Source organism: Lepisma saccharinum, chromosome 17, assembly GCF_977018435.1.
Source record: "Lepisma saccharinum chromosome 17, izLepSacc3.1, whole genome shotgun sequence".
Taxonomy (NCBI): Eukaryota; Metazoa; Arthropoda; class Insecta; order Zygentoma; family Lepismatidae; genus Lepisma; species Lepisma saccharinum.
The window spans coordinates 9,205,181-9,223,196 of record NC_139245.1 but is presented as its reverse complement, the minus strand read 5'-3'; the positions used below and the strand labels follow the sequence as shown (position 1 = coordinate 9,223,196).

The 18,016-nt window shown below is 38.2% G+C and overlaps 1 protein-coding gene across 2 annotated transcripts; it reads left to right on the top strand.

Moving 5' to 3' along the window:
* Positions 1-18,016, top strand: LOC146001180 (deoxyribonuclease TATDN1). Of its 2 annotated transcripts, none has more exons than XM_083138475.1 (7): positions 1-90; positions 4,339-4,376; positions 8,671-8,850; positions 10,897-11,086; positions 12,605-12,808; positions 15,892-16,095; positions 17,875-18,016. In XM_083138475.1, the coding sequence occupies exons 2-7, from the start codon at positions 4,352-4,354 to the stop codon at positions 17,993-17,995; spliced, it is 924 nt and encodes a 307-aa protein (XP_082994601.1). In that variant the 5' UTR covers positions 1-90; positions 4,339-4,351; the 3' UTR covers positions 17,996-18,016. The 2 variants fall into 2 exon arrangements, with proteins under 2 accessions (XP_082994601.1, XP_082994600.1); XM_083138474.1 differs by lacking the exon at positions 1-90 and adding an exon at positions 1,614-2,029.

The following is an 18,016-nucleotide window of genomic DNA, read 5'->3' as shown; positions in this document are numbered from 1 at the left end:
TACACACACGCACGCGGAGCGCACAAAAAATAGTAATCTGTCTGTGCGCAGAAATACAACCAACGACCCAACCCGGAAAGAAGGAAACAGGTCATAGAACTTTCCATTCTAAAAAAACTAAAACACACAAAATACTAACTAAGGACGGAGTTATCTGACAAGAGAGTTATTTAATTCTAAAAAATTGATTTTGAAGAAAGCAATGGGTTTTTACGATAAAAAGCTATGTGATTGAAGCGTGTTTTGATTATTGCCATGTTTCTGAATCTGACGATATTAACAAAAAAAAAGATAAAATTTTCAGCCATAACTGAACAAATGTCATGTAATATTGAAATTTATCGATGAACATTTATGTAAAGAAATAAAATAGTGCATGTTGTCTATAATATGTAACCATTACGAGTTCAATGAGTTGTTTCGCTTCAGTGATGAAGTGTACACCTTCCAAAATTAGTAATTTTTTTGCTTTATCTAACATAAACTTTGTATCAACGTGCGGAAACCGATTTTGTATTGATATTTAACCGTGTAACATATTTCATGTTAATGTTTAATGAGTTCTTTCACAAAACAAAGCGGCCAAAGTTCTAGTTGTTTAATTCCAAATTTGGTACTACTTTACTATACCAGAGACACCTATCAATGATTTATTTCGCAATTTTTTACATTTCTAACGTACTATTCTGCATTGCAGAACATTTCTTTAGGTGAAATAATGAATTTCTAACAAAAATAATGAATTTCTAACAAAAATAATGTCTATTTCGTACATTAACGAGTACTTACTGTTGTTCCTTATTTCCCACAAACCATCCACGGGTAGCCCCAAAAACCATTGACATTAGTCCAAAAATTCAAGATAGCCCCACGAAAAATCACGCGGACGAGGTATGCCTACTAGGTTAGGTTAGGCCTGTTAGGTAGGTTCCATTAGCACTCCTTTCGTTCAATTTAGCATATACGGACAATACGAGATCGTATTGTGCTCTCGTGCAGAAAGCAAATGGCGGCAGCAGCAATAGCACGTCGGAAATAGATTTTCGTAGAAAACACATGCATTCGCATTAAAATGGATCAAAACTACATTCCCGAACATCAACAACGCTACAGAAAATGATTTGCGTAAGTACTTTCTCCTGTAAATTTGAAGAAATCCGTCTCCGGTATAGTAAAGTGTTACCACATAATTCTGTTTCTCATGTGTTTTAGAGTTAGTGATGTCCAACCAATTCGGTTTCTCATTATGTCTGTTAAGAGTCTTGGTGATTTCCAACTGTACGTTTTCTGGAGAACTATTTTTCCCTTACATATACTCGGTTTGATTCTTTGTTTGCGAGCACTCATGTGTTGTTTTGTTATTAAATGTTAAGTATCCCCGAAACGGCTGGAATTTTTTTAAATTCTTCTTTTTTACATTGGTACTTATGTATTCTGCATTCCTAAGGATTCTGGAAGGTGCCATTTCGTTGTTTTTTTCACGGAAATAATCTATATTTTCAACGTATGAAGTAAGTTTTGTTCGTTTCTTTTTTCCTTCAGTAACACGCTAAATGGCAGTTAAAGTTTCACTACCGTAGTCGGCATGCAGTGTTTCCACCCCACTCCACCCAAAAATACCTACGTAGCCCCACAAACCATTGACGCATAGCCCCATGAACCATTTCCGGTAAGGTTGGGTTAGGTAGGGTCACATATAGGTTACAATAGTTAAAAATTGGTTTCGAAAAAAATATGCGTAGCCCCACACACCATTCTCGCATAGCCCCACGAACCATTGACACATAGCCTCACAAACCATTTGCAGAAATGTACCTTCTTCAGTTACAAAAACACGTGTTTGGAAACACTGACTGGGATTATGTCATCACACACAGGCTACATCCACCTGGAAGTAAATGGATGCAAGAGCTTTCGTGCATCGGTCACACATTTATATCGAAAAATAGATGATTTACCGGCAAAATTCAATGAACCATGCAAGAAAACACTTCCCCGAACTTCCACAATTATAAATAAACTGCATTCGGTAAGTAATTTCTCCTGTAAAATTGAAGAAATATGTTTTGCGGATACGAAAATTTTATCAAGTGCTTCAATAGGCAGCCTTCCTGGTAACATACTGGTTATGTAATGGTAACGGTTCCAATCGTATCATGATTTTTTTCAAATCCTCCTAGCAGAGACTAATTAACGTAGAATTTTGGAAGTCATTGTCACACGAAATTTGAACTTTCCTTAAAAGTAATTAGCACCGTTTGGATTCTAAAAAAAAGTTATTTATGTTGAAAAGAGCAACTTAAAAACTACCTTACCCAAGCATGCACGGTTCCCATGGATAAGGTATTCTCCATTGACAAGCGACAGTAAGTATCATAGGCTAGTGGAAATGAATGTAGAAGTAAATCGGAACCTTAGTAGAATGCATTTAGGGACTTTATTTTAATGCTAAGAGAACCAAACCTGGCCTGCCTAACCTAACCACAAAAGCATATATTGAACAAAATCTTAAGTAATCGCTAAAACTCCGCAGTATGTGTTAACAGACGTAAATTGAAATCGAACCATGTAAAACTTGCATTCGTAGCATGATGAAATTGCAATAAAACAAAAGGAACTTGGTGGGTTCCTTTGTAACTTCCAATGGAATTTATTGATGTACATCCTGTGTTGTTACAGTGTTGTACCACATAATACACATGTAATAGCCAACTAGCTATGAGTGCACTACACAAATTGCACAATTGCATATAAGCGTCATCAGTCCTTGAACAAATTAGACCTAATTGGCACTCTAAAATACTCATACTACAAAATGTGAACATATAAATAAAAATGAATCACATCCAACTTGCTTCACCACCAGTTTTCTATTTTTAATTACATCATGAGCTACGAATTATGTAATATTTTACAAACAGCATTACAATTGTATTTCCCCAATTGCAGCCCATAAGTAACTCAGTTGAAACACTGCTGCTGAAAGCTCTCCTATATGTGAACAGTACCATATATATGTTACTTTGGGTCTCCGCAATGGTGTAGGAGTAACATCGTTGTCTTGGATCAATACCCAGTGTAAACTGTAGGTCCAGTCCTGATCAGTCTATCTGTGCAACAAAAATTCAAGGACAACATATATTACTTTTGCCACAATGCAGGGGTTTATCCAGAATTTTCTATCAGGGAGGGGTTAAATTTAGAGCATAAATGGTTATAAATGGTAAATGTTTACTATCCTTCGGACACCTATAACTTCTGAGTTTCGTCAATTTTTGATATTCATACTTACCTATCTGCTTTATGGAACATTCCGTGAATGTTTTTTTGTTTGAAATATTGAAAATTTTGACTCAAATTTCCCACCGATTCCGGGCTCCACCCCTGGGGTAATTGACCTACCGCCCCCAATCGCAAACGCGGCCCCGCCTCCGCTGCGCTCCGGCTCCCCAGCTTTTTCTATAGACACTCTGTTAAAGGCATGTTAGAAATTGGCCGGAGTCACCTGCCCCCAAATGAGCCCCAAACTTTTAAATTTGAAGAGATCCTTTTACAGGATACGGAAAACTTACCTGAATTTCACACAAAACACCTTCCCGATGTTAGACAATACTACAGGAACTTATTACAGTAAGTAGTTTCTTCTGTAGAAATGAAGAAATCTGTCCGAAGGATAGTAAACTAGTACCCACTCATACACACAAATGTATAAAATTATTATTTGAGATTTTGAGATGAAAGTACAAATATTTGGACCTAAAAGGGATGAGGAGACAGGTGAGTGGAGAAGGTTACATAATTTGGAACTACATAATTTGTATTCATGTCCAGATATTATTAGAATGATTAAATCAAGAAGACTTAGGTGGGCAGGCCATGTGGAATGAATGGGAGAGGAAAGAGGAGTTTACAGGATTCTTGTTGGGAAACCTGATGGTAAGAGACCTGTAGGAAGGCCAAGACGAAGATGGAGGGACAACGTTGAGATAGACCTAAAGGAAATCGGTAGGGATGGAAAAGAGTATATAGAATTTGCTCAAGATAGGGACAGATGGAAGGCCTGTGTTGCTGCAGCCATGAACCTTCGGGTTTAAGAAGGCTAGAGAGTTAGTTAGTTAGAGATGAAAGTACAAACTATTGCATTTGTATCCATGGAATGGAAAATTGTTTACCTCTTTTATGGCACTTGTGTACCAAAAATTAGAATTTTCCTATTAATTTGTGATTAATAATTGATACCACCTAATATTTTGTAACCTTGTAATCTATAAAATGAATAGGTTTAGTTGTATATTATGCAAGCAATAATAATAATAAGTAATCCTATTCATCTTTCAGGTTAAATTTTAATATGGCTGTAAGAAGGAAATTTATTGGTAAGTTTTCCTTATTAAAATTCTCAACATCCAAGTGGAGGGGAAGGGGGCAGGCACCATTAAAAGAGAATGTCAATCTAAAATGACATTTCACACAGACAGGCATATAGCCAGGGGAGGGCTAAAGGGGCTGAAGCCCCCTCCCCTGAAATCCTACAAATATCTAATTTAAATGTTATTTTTATTGTTAATAACAGAAATAAAGATATAAGCACAGTAAAAAAGCATTACATCAAAAAAAAGTTTAGTGTATAATAGAGGAACCAGGTTGTATTTTTATATTCTACCATTTAATCCAAGGAATTAATGGATCCACAGCTTCCAAAACTTACAGTTTTCTTTGTGAGAGGTCACAGAATATAAACTTTCTGAGTAAAATTTACCACTAACTGTTAATGACTTTTTTTGAACGATTGTGTAAAGGTGAATAACAAAATACAATAACTTATCATTTTCAGTACACTAACTACAAAATATAAGAAAGATAATGGACAACAATTGTGTTAGAACTAATCAAGTTTTAGCGATGGCCTAACCCCCCTCTACAAATAGGTGACACCAGTGCTGATTAGGGATGAGCCCCCCCCCAACCCCTCCATGAAATAAAATTCTTGCTACGGGCCTGCACACAGACCATTTCTTTACAGTCATAGTAATAGTGGTGTGTTATGAAAATTTGACCTCGTTTACTGCAATAATTCTAATTTATTGTGCATATTTAGAGTTGAGCCTGAGTTATATGTATGTCAAGGTGAAGAGAAAATAATATGTATAACTGAGAATTACTTACAAATAAGATTTAGATACCATGTCATATAATTATTAAAATACTGTATTTGCATGTATTTTGAGGAAGAAGATATATGTAATACAGGTTATTTCAGTCATAAAATGATAAATTAACAAATCTAAAACTTTGATTTTTGAATACATTACATTTGCCACGTTATTGATGAACACTTTGAAACTAAAATACTACAGTAGTTTATAACTACTCAATTTTAAAAAATTGTCATCTAAAATAGCATTTATATCACTAATGACTGTGCAAAGTGTGGTGTAAGTGATGCCTAAATCCTATTTCAGTTTTAGTTTTATGTGGATAAGTGTCCACTTCAATTATAAATTTTACTTTCTGGTCAAGCATGCAACTTTTTCTCATGCTGTTCTACATGGGCGACCAGTAGCAACTGTCTCTTCTGTGACATTGTTGTAGCTTGGTTACATACAAATCAACTGTATTTTATGAAAACTAGTACGTATAACACTGAATTATGTATAAATGCATTACGTACAAATTATCTTTAATTAACCTATTTTCAAATTATATTTTGTCGGGACACAGGAATTTACATACAAAACAGAATTATGCAGAACCGTGTTATGTATAAAGCAGTCTCAACTGTAAACTCAGTAATATATATAGATCCAAGATCCACCCCCCCTGCCCACCAACCACCCCTTGGAAAGATACATCACTGCCGTCATTTCCACCACCTCTGACAGCTCATTCTTAAATAACTTTCACAACCAACCTAACCTCAATCCCCCCCAACAGAAAGCTCTCAGAGACCTCCGCAACAACCACAACATCAAAATCCTCCCAGCTGACAAGGGGTCCACCACGGTGGTCTTGAACTCTCAAGACTACCTGGCGGAAGCCAACCGCCAGCTGGCTGACCCCTCCACCTACAAACCCACCACAGTTGACCTATCCGCCAAACACCTCACCAAAATCCGGGACTTCATCCACACCCGCGGCCCACCTGAAGGCCTAACAGCTCGTACCACCGCCATGTTAATACCCGACAATCCCCGCACCCCCACCTTCTATCTATTGCCCAAAATCCACAAACCTGGCAACCCTGGCAGACCCATTGTGTCCAGCTATAACTCACCTACAGAACGAATCTCAGCCTTTGTTGACTCCCATCTCCAGCCTCTTGTGAAAGCTCTGCCCTCCTACCTCCGTGACACCAACCACTTCCTCCAGAAAATCAGCACCCTCCCACCATTGCCCCCAAATACCATCCTTGCCACCATTGATGTCACTTCCCTCTACACCAACATACCTCACTCCCATGGCCTCCGCTCCATAGAATTCTATCTCAACAGCAGACCCAAACCTCACAACCCCAGCACCAACTTCCTGACCCACCTAGCCCACCTTGTCCTCACTTGTAACAACTTCACCTTTGAAAACCAAAATTTCCTACAGATCCGAGGCACAGCCATGGGTACCAGAATGGCCCCATCCTATGCAAACCTCTTCATGGGCCAACTTGAGCAAGAGTTTTTGGCTACCCAACCCCTCCAACCCCTCCTCTGGCTCCGCTTCATCGACGACATCTTCATGCTCTGGACACATGGAGAACCATCCTTGTCAACCTTCCTGGACCAACTTAACCACTTCCGTTCCCTAAAATTCACCTGGACACACTCCCCCAACCAGATCACCTTCCTGGATGTGGACGTGCACATCGAGGAAGGACACCTGACTACCTCCATCCACATAAAACCCACCAACCACATGCAATACCTACACTTCTCCAGCTCCCACCCGTTCCACACCAAAAAAGCAATTCCATTCTCTCTGGCCCTCAGGGGACAGCGCCTGAACACTTCACCCACCTCCCGCCAGAATTATAACCTCCGCCTACACCAGGCCCTGGTTAACCGTGGATATCCCTCCATCCTGGTCACCAAGCAAATATCACGAGCTGCCTCACATACCACTACCACCAAGAAACCTGCTACCACCAACCCACCTGCACTCATCACCCAATATCATCCCCACCTCAACAAAATCAGGCACACACTGCACTCTCTTCTCCCAATCCTCCACAGTGATCCCGAAACCAAAAACATATTTCCCGACAAACCCAGGGTGGTTTTCAAACGCCCCCCTAACCTCCAAAACATCCTGGTCCACAACACTCCGTCACCACACATCCAACACCCCCCTGCCCATAAATGCAACCGACCCAGGTGCAAGACCTGTCCCATCCTCATCACTTCTCACATCCTCCAGGTGCACACGGCCACTGGCAAATTTACCCTCTATCCCAAAGGGACCTGCCATGCCTCAAACCTTATCTACATCCTCACCTGCAACATCTGTGGTGATTTTTACCTGGGGGAAACATCAACGGCCCTCAACCTCCGCATCAATAACCACCGCTCCTCCACCCACAACCTGGACTTCACTGTCGCCGTCCACACCAACCACCACAACATCAGTTTCAACGACTGCTTCCGGGTAGCGATCATCCACCTCCTACCCCAACCAGCCAACACCTCTGTTCGCAAAAGATGGGAGAGGGCCTATATATCGGCCATGAGTGCAACCACTCCACCTGGCCTGAACAAGGCCGCCCAGTAATGCCCAACCCTCACCCACCTTCCCTCCCTAGTTATCCCAACCCTCCCGCCCACCCCACCCATCCTACACACTCACAGTTTACGACGAGCCTGGTGACGAAACAGTGTTTTTTTCGTTCTACGCACCGCTTCTTCTTCAATGGGGACCTGGCAACTCTGCAGGACCCCAACTTCCGGTTTCGTCTTCTGTTTCTTCTCACACCGATGATGCTATAAATTAGCGAAAATTTTGAATTTTCCGACTGTCCGGTGAGTGTTTCCTTTTACCTTATTTGATTTTTACTTAGCCCTTTTGGCCCTCCTTGCTTTTATCCATTATATATATATATATATATATATATATAGCATTAATATAATAGAAATAAAACTCCAAAGCAGGCATGCAAGCAAAACAAAAACAGAAGTCTGACAACTTCAAATGTTGCGGCAATTTCTATATACATGAAAATGTTAGTTAACTGACAGTTCGTCTTGAAATTTTGAGAAAATCAAAATTTTGTAATGAAGCCGTAAAGAAAACTAAAGTGGTAAATACAAACCCCCTCAAAATGACCCCCCCAATTATAATTTTTTAATAACTTCTAAAACTAAGACTAAAAGTGGTAATTACAAACTACTTTGTGCAACCTCCCCACCCAACCTAGAAGTCAGCTATGTAATATTGACCGTTAAAATTCCAGCCCCCTCCAAAAAGAAATCCTGCGCATGCCACTGTTTTTGTAGCTGTGAGATAATGATGTAACATGGATGGATGAACACAACTATTACTCAAAGGTACTTTTTGGGGGAGGGGACTTTCCTGATTAATACAACTATCTCTTTAAGGTTTTCATGTTTAACGTTTTCGTAGCACATTGCTGTAGAGCAATTTAGAATAAGCTACTCTTCAGTGATGTATACATTTGTTTTCTAGACATTGGAGCCAATCTGACAGATTCCATGTTTCGTGGCATATACCATGGTTCTAAAAAACACGAAGATGATCTACAGAGTGTTCTAGAAAGATCCTGGAAATCTGGATTAGAAAAGATAATAATCACTGGAGGAAATTTGGCGGAAAGTAGGAAATCTTTGGACATGGCCAAGGAAGATGGTTTGTCGACATAAATACATATTACTTAAGAAATTAAAAATCAAATGATAATAATTATTATAATTGTCCTTTTTTACTTATTTTATTTTTTTGTAACAAATTAAACAAAGTTGTGTTTCAGCTTGTCTCGTGGTGCTTTATCAAATCCAGTGTTCAGTTTTAAATATGGCACTATTCTTACTATAGAAATTAACAACAAAAATTTAAGAATGGAACCAATTAATTTAATTATGCTTAGTGTATCAAGTTCTATTGCTGCTGTTCTCTGGCTTTCAAGACCAGAGCTCTCAACTTCTTCTTTTCAAGTAGCTCCCCAATTATCCTTATGATGTTGTGTCAACACCAAAATTTTGGGGGCTTCCACTAGGAATCGAACCCAGGACTGCTTACACCAAATGCAAGAGCGCTAACCATGTGATTACTTGGTGGCTCTTGGATGGGTGATTTTTGATGGGTGATAAAGCATTTGAAAAGTTGATGATAATTTTATGAATAAAATAGCTCATTATTTACTACTTTTATTTTATAATTTTGTTACTAGTCTAATGATTGTACAACATTATTCCTGTATCTGTTGTGCAGTTCTAAAAATGCATAGTTTCTCTTTCCATGGGCAAAACCCATATGCCATCATTGCTTGATAAAGTACAGTAATCTCTCAGTAATCCGGCAGATATCAGACCAGAGGACTGCCAGATTAACAAAAATGCCGGATTAGTGGAGGTTCATTAAAAAAATGCATTTTAATAGCAAAACCTATGTTTATTGCACAAAATATTACAAAATATGTACGTATGTACATTTATTAAAATGGAAATTAACTTATTTTCCCTGTCACGCTCCCCACTCACTCAATGCCAGACTACTGGAGGGGCCGGATTATACAGGGACCACTGTACATTGAAAAGAACCAAACCAAAAGTACACGATCGTATTGGCAATTTTCGAATTGAACCATTGAGGCTGTAACACGACTTCACACTTTTACACAAGACTGGCTTCATCTGTTACTTAATTTCATAATCTACAGCAGTGTAATCTGATAGGAAGTGTGAAACTGGTCTCATTATTGTAAACTATAGTACTGCAAACTTGAAGTTTATGCCCTAACCTTCTGTAAGAAATGTGAAAAGAAAGAGTGTTGTCATTTCATCATGATATCAATATATCTCAAGTGCATTAAGGTGAGTGCATGTTCAACCATAGTAGCATCCCCCACCTATCCCCAAACCTCCCCCCCCCCACGTAGGATTTTCCACTTCACACCCTGGTGTATATACTGCAGAAGTGAATACTTTCCCAAGAACTACCGTCGAGTGTTATTTATGGTAGTAAAAATGGTGTATAGACTAAGGTTAACAGATTTTGAAAGGACGGCCTAGGGACATTTGTATTTTTTTAAGTTTTCCATTTAAAACAAGGAAAGGTGAACATATAAATATGTGTATACCTGTCCAAGTGCTAAGGCATTCAAAAGTATTGTTACTGTGAGCACAAGAACTGCAATCTATCTCTCATAGGAATTTTTCTGTCAATTGCATAAGCTGGTGTGGGTCTCAGCCAGCTTCTCATAAGTGTGGTGGTGGTGGGTGTAATAATGACTAGAGCATGGTGCTGATCACATCACCTTTACTACATACCCGGTGGAGGCACGTAGTGGTTTGGATCCCACTTTAAACTGTAGGTCCAGTCCCCATTAGTCTTACTGTGCATAAAGTGGACTTAAAACACCAACTCAACAGCACCTTTACTACAGCTGAGATGAGAATGCATACAGCTGTAGTTCCACAGACATTTGTGCCTTGTTATCACAATGTATCTACTGCATACAGTGTATGTTTTAAAAGCTCTTTATTCAAGTAAATGTTGCAAATTTTGTCAAGCCATGCTACTCTGCTCTGAATCCCATTTGAGATTGAACAACTGACAGTGTAATACATCACATTGGAGTGAGAGACTTGTGTTTTCGTAACGTCAGAAGTTTGTATAATGAAATCTAATTCTTTTGAAATTGCAGTGGTCAATATAAAAGTAATTTGTTTTCAGATAGGCTCTTCTGTACGGTGGGATGCCATCCAACACGTTGTGGGGAGTTCGAGTCAAGTGGGGATCCTGATGAGTATCTGAACTCGTTGGTCAAGGTAGCTCAGGAGGGCAAGGAGAAGGTGGTTGCTGTTGGGGAATGCGGTCTAGACTATGATAGACTGGAATTCTGTCCTAAGGAAACTCAAAAGAGGTAGTTAACGGTTAGTTTTTCTTACATTACTGTATGTGATGAGTTTTTCTGGTTGATTCCCTACATAATTGTACAGGGTAGTCACAAATGTTGCACTGCATTTCACTGATGAATTATAAAAGATTGATGGGTTTATTACTGGCCCACACCACCTAGTTTTTTCTCTTTTTTACAAGGCAACAATGTTGTTAACGCATCAGTAGGTAGTTATAGTATATTATGCAAAACAATATCAGTACACCCTGGATTGTTTCCTTGCACAATAAGGAACCCACAGCCACTAAAATTCTCTATGCAGCTTGCTGGGTTCTGTCAACGTGCTGTCAATTTTATCTTATTCCCATTCATCCTTATCTTCGTGATTAACCAACACTTGACAGGAAATGAAATGAAATAAAACCAAATAATCAAGCAAAAGAGTATCAAAATGAGGGACTGTCGTGATATCCTTACATTTTTATGCGAGGATTTGTGAAAGACAATGTTTATGCATGTCCTAATTTGAGTGGTTTTCAATTGTTTTAAAAAAAATTGTGTTCCGTGATTTGATGTACAATACAGTTGAATAAGTTCTTTAATTCTTTTGCTATTCATCAAGTGCTGAAAAACACTCCGTAATTTGTGACACCCTGTAGTATGCCCCATTAGATTGCTATCTGCGTTTGCATGTTGAAGTGGTAATTTGTTTTTAATTTTGTACTGTGCAGTTACATATATGTTTACCAGCTCAGACACAATTGCAAATAAGGGATCTTAATGTAGCCAGGAGCTACCAATATACAGGGTGTTGCCGTACAGCACCAACAAACTATCCCAGCATGTACAAGACATAAAGATGAACAATTTTTCTTTGGAACACCGTGCTCGTTGAGGTCTCGTGTCGATGCCATGGAAAACAGCATTTTTCTACCTTATGTGTATGCAACCATGCAGTGCAGATTCACTGCACCACTGTCATTTATTTTTCTGTCTGGAAAAATAATATATTTTATGGTACAGTGTGGGTACTTTATCATGTCGGCAGATGCCGAGATTCAATGTGCTTTTATTCTGTTTTATTTGAAAGCCATTTAAGCTTCCGTTTGCTATAATCAACTTTCCATTTAAGAATCTGCAACATATTCTGTAAAATCATGAAACTGAGTTTGTTTTGTCATTGAAATATGAAACCCACAAGGTTTGTCCCAGCATGGAAAGAATATTCTATTTGAATATCTAGTAACATAGTGTTCCATAGAATTGTTGTTTTTGGGTCATTGTGTTACTTTTATTACAATTCTATAACAATGAAACTAAGGTATGGATTTAGTCTATGCAGTGGATAGTAGTTGTAGTTAAAAGGGACTGAAAACTAAGTATTTTTGGTGTTTATATATATATATATATATATATATATATATATATATATATATATATATATATATATATACACACACACACACACACACACACACTTATATGCAATCCAGTTCTTGATCAAATAATTCATTTTATTGATACATTAATTTCCCTCTCTAGATTCTTCGAAAAACAACTTGATTTGGCAGAAACTGTTCATCTGCCTCTTTTCCTTCATTGCCGCAATGCTGCCCAAGACCTTTTGGAAATATTGACTCGGAATAGGGAAAGGCTGAGTGGGGGAGTGGTTCATTCATTTGACGGTACAGCAGAAGAAGCCAAGGAAATATTGCAATTCGGCTTCTACATTGGAATAAATGGATGGTAAGTTCACCTCTACTAAGATAATTATGTAATGTTTGTTTTCAGTTTCAGATATTTCCTCCTTTCAAGTCCATTGGGTTTGATGCTACTAATGAGAAGTTTGTGTAACATCACTAGCAACAAGAAGTGGTGTGCCAAATACAGATTATTGTTACTTCGGTGAATGTACGTATAGTGTAAATCACCAACCCTGAGACCTTCTGTAAACAAACGGTCTCACCGATTCGATGTATCACTCCGCGTCAGCTGATTCATGACCGAAATCATCTGCTGTTACACTCATAGTTCGCCGCACCTGTTCATTTTATATAAGAGCCTCTGAATGTGAGAACCCGCTCTCAAAACATCAGACGAATATGCAGCCGCATACATTGTTACTCTCCCGGTCATTCTCTCTTTCATAACCCTTAAAACTGCAGACACTGACACACCACTGCACTGGGATACGAACTTAACCACTTCATTTACTGGTTTCTCAGGATACCACTGACAGAACGTTACATAAATATTGAGTACAATCTGTTTCTCACCCCTTTTCAAAGGCTGTCCTTGCTGGTGTTTTGAAAACAAGCTCGGAGAACACGAGACTTTCCCGCACGCATAGAACACGGCATGTTATTTTTCTAAGGATAAGTCAGGCAAAATTACTAAGTTGCACTACTTTCTTGCAGTTCACATGATTATTTTTAGAAAATAACCAATGTTATAAAATATCATTATGTACACAAATCTCTAAGCTCATTGAAAGTTACAATGCATATTACTGCAAAATGTTCACACTTATCTTGCCTTGCCATGTCACCAAGTTATTTTACGAAGTGCACTACATTTAGCAGAACAAAAATCATTATTAGGATGCTTGTCAAAGTTTCCAACCGCAATAAATTTACGAAATTTCTTTGTATTGTTTTGATCATCATCATCAATATATTTATTGGACTTACAGCAATGCATATGGCTGTTTATGCCCATTATATATTTTATTTACATAAGATACAATTTACATAAAATCTACAAACAAATTTCAAATACACTCCTATCTATATCATCCTTAGAAATATACATTACCATGTTATATCATTTTGTCTAAAAAAATGCAAGTAAAATATATTCAATTCACATGCAAGAAACAAGCCAAATTCATGGGAAATGATTACTGGTGTAAAGAGTTAACCATAAAGGTGAAGCAATAAGTAAAAAAAGAAAGAGCATTGGGTTTAAAGTGAGACGTCATTTGCGGCAGCGTATCCCATACTACAAATTGGCCATTGTTTTACCTTATGTAATGAATCCTGTAACAACGCTGGATTTTCATGTGAATTATTTTACTTCTATGAGTTTGCAATGCTTTCTGTATGCACGTGGTTTTGTTTACAGAAGGTCTCAGGGTTTGTGATTTGAACTTTAGAGTTATATATCTTTATGATTTATTATATACATTTCAGTCTTGTGTGTGTACTGATATGTAGAACTCGTTGCATGTGTAGGTGTGTCCCATTCTGACTGGAAATAGTTGTGCAATAACTGTTCAGTGGTAGAAGTGAGGGTTGTGATTCATATTTTGAGCCAAAAATATTTTGGGTGCTCCCACACCCCTGCAAGGCAGCAGTTGGTTTTGAATATTTGACGGAGATATCCAATCCGCTTCTTAGTGGCTCATATTGGCCACTAAGGTCGTAACTCTTCCGCTTCCATTGCCGTTGGGATTTTCTCTATGATCCTCTTCCGCCTCTGGAACCGTTGGTCTTCGCCCTCCGGGCCGGCTCTCTATATTTTAACCCCTAGAGAGAGGGTGGCCCAGTATTAAGCCCCCAGGCACTGGGCTCCCTGTTGAAGTGGCAGTAAAGACAAAAATGCAGCTATACAAATCAGTATTGGTCCCTACATTAACATATGGAATGGAAAGTTTACCACTTCAAGATAAACATCTGAGTAAAATTCAGGCTAGTGAAATGAAATACCTGAGAAGAGCTGTTAATAAGACTAGGAGAGATAAAGTGAGGAATGAAAGAATAAGAAGAGAAGTGGAACAGGAGTCGCTAGAGAAAATAATTGAAAAGAGACAGCTAAAGTGGTGGGGACATGTATTCAGAATGAATGAAGACAAAAAGGTAAAGCAAATTCTAGAAGTAAAGGTGCAAGGTAGGAGAGGTAAAGGAAGACCAAGGATAATGTTTGAAGACAGAATGGAAAAGATTGGAAGAGAAAGGAATAAGACAATAAATATGATGAAGAGAATGATGGGAAACAGACAGGAATGGAGGAGATGGATCGAGGCAACCAACCCTACGCTATGATGGCAGAAAGGGACTAGAGGAAGTAAGTAAGTAAGTAATATTTTGGGTGCCAAGATTCATAGCAAACTGGTGGAATCTTATGGTGAAGATGTGATGTAAAGGCAGCATGTAGCAAAATTGTGCCGTGCCTTTTCAAGTAGTGCAGTAAGAAAAAGTTCTGGATACCGTTTTCTGGTATGCACCTGGCATCTTGCTGATGGAGGCCATCAGAAGAAAAGAGTCAGGTTTTCTATGCAATGGAGTGATAATTTTTTCATGATAATGCATGTCCTCATACCACATGGATCCACCATACAGTCTGGATTTGGCACCAAAAGGTTTTTGATCTTTTCTCTGCTTTAAAGGAGCACGTGTCTGGACACTACTTTCAGAGCAATGAAGATGTGAAAACCACTGCAGCCAGAGGTTGCCAAAATCTTGATTGAATGGCATGAACAATTTAATCTCGCACTGTGATAAGTGCTAAACAGGAATGGTGTTTATGCACCTGTTTCCAGACATTTACAGGTTTTGTAACTTTTTTTTCCTGATCACCCTCGTAAGCATTGGTATTGCTGAGAATCGGAAGAGCTCAGCCCTAAATAGAATATAATTACTTTTGCACTGTGAGCACATTCTTATTCTTTTTAGAATGAATTAGCTGTAATCCATGAAGGTATGTACAGTCACGGACACTTCTGAGTTGTAACAACCCCACTGACTTTCAATGGGATTAATACAACCCAGAAGTGTGTGTGACCGTACATATGCTGTCATGTTTCCTAATAAACAATTTCCACTTTCTAGTTCCCTGAAAACAGAAGCAAACTTGAATACCATGGCAACCATCCCTTCCGATCGCCTACTGCTAGAGACTGACTGCCCATGGTGCGAGATTAGACCATCTCATGCAGGATCCAAGTTCATAAAAACATCTTTTCCATCTGTGAAGAAAGAAAAATGGCAGGCAGGAAGTATGATCAAGAGCAGAAATGAGCCTTCAAATATTGTGTAAGTATTGAAGACGAAATCGCTTTAATGTGGAAATGCCCCATGTCTGCAGAGTATCTATTCTGGAGAGCAAAATAACAAATCCAAAATTCTTGATCTTTTTTTGTTTTTCTTAACGTTTATTTATTCAATAAAGAAAATATTTATTTAATGAGAAACCTCTATCAAAACACCAGTGAAGATGAAAACTGAAGCTGTATTTAACGAGAGAATTAGACTTGATTTATCTATTAATGCATCCTGGACTGCATTTGGCAGACTAACGAGGGTCTGGCATCAGGACTCAGCCATTATAATCTTATGTGGGGCTTGTGTTGCCTCATCCCTACATATGTGTGGTTGTCCCTTCATCCATCTTATCTTATGACCATTCATCCTCATCTTCGTGATGAGGGGCAGAAAAGTGAAGTAAATAAACTAAATCAATCAATCAGTCATTGTGATAGCAAACATTCTTGACTTTTTATTGACTTCTTGACCTACTTGTTGATTACTTTTCACGACTGGTAGAGACATGTCTATGCATGATCATACATAGGGCAACCAAAAACATATACTTTGTACATTTCACACAAATTTAAGGACTGGAATAGGTAAATTTAATGTCTGTAATATAACATAGTAAACATAATTCCTTGAAAATTGTATTGTAAACAAATATGGTTTTGCAAAATACAGTATAAAAACCTGCTTATGTCAACCATGTGTGTTGCACAGACGACTCATGTCCTTATCTACCAGAGCTGAAGTTAGCTTCTTTCGGTCCCCAGCCACATGAGCATAAAGGAGAACGAAGCAGAATATGCAGATCTTTATGTTCTTGTGCACCTTCTGCCCACCAGAATATGTTTCTTTGCTCCCCTTTTTGACATGTGGCATGAAGACTGGGAAAAGTGAAAGGCAACAAGCTTCATGTTATCAAGCCCACCATTGGTGTATGGCATTCTGGTCATTTGCTGCAAGGACTGGACCCTGTGCTATGTCATGTATGCAATGTTATTTTAAGGTTCAGCTTATTCTTCTCAAATGTGCCAATTTTGCTTTCCTTAGTTGTTTAACCTTCCCAATGATTTATCATCCATGTTGGGAGATGGTGACAGTTTTTTTAAGCTTTTTGAGAAGAGCTAACAGTTTTTAAGATAAGTTTTTACACTATCCTTATCTTTTTCAGTGTTGTGTTTGTCCTGTGCAGGTCCCTTTACAACTTGTTCCCAAGAGCTCTTTATATGCCTTTTTCAACTTTAAAGTACAAGAACTTAAATATGTCCAAGTAAATGTCTTTAAATACAATGCCAAGTGCTTCAGTGACAATTTTATAAATAGCCACAATTAAAATGTATAAATAATATGTGATTTTTGACCTACTTTCCAGAAATGCTAATAAACGCAACTGACAAATATGAATATTATGTTGGGACAAGGTGCAAGCTATGCTTTAATTATGTTAAGAGCCCTTCAGTGATGAACTTAGTGTCCCTACCTCCATGCTTTTTAATTTTAATTTATATATGAAATAAATATTCATTTTGTGTGGATTTTTTTATCCCAATCAGAATTTTCCAGACTGGTGTAGTGCAACGTTCTTGACTGACAAACAGAAAATTCTGTGTCAGGGCTAAACAAGGGAACCTACCTAATGCAACTGGTTAAGTTACACATATAAATTTTCCATAATTATTTTTACTGGTCCCAAAATTATTATACTAGTGAATGAAAAAAATAGTGGCAAATTTATTAAACAGCTGTTCCTTTAGTTTAACATTATTTTTTTCTTTTCAGTCAAGTGCTGGAGGTAATGGCTGCTGCGAGAGGAGAAGATGCTGATAATCTAGCAGAAGTAATTTACAGGAACTCTTTGAAACTGTTTTTTCCTCATGAATTTAGTAGTAATCAAGGCTAAATAAAACAACTTTGGCTTTAA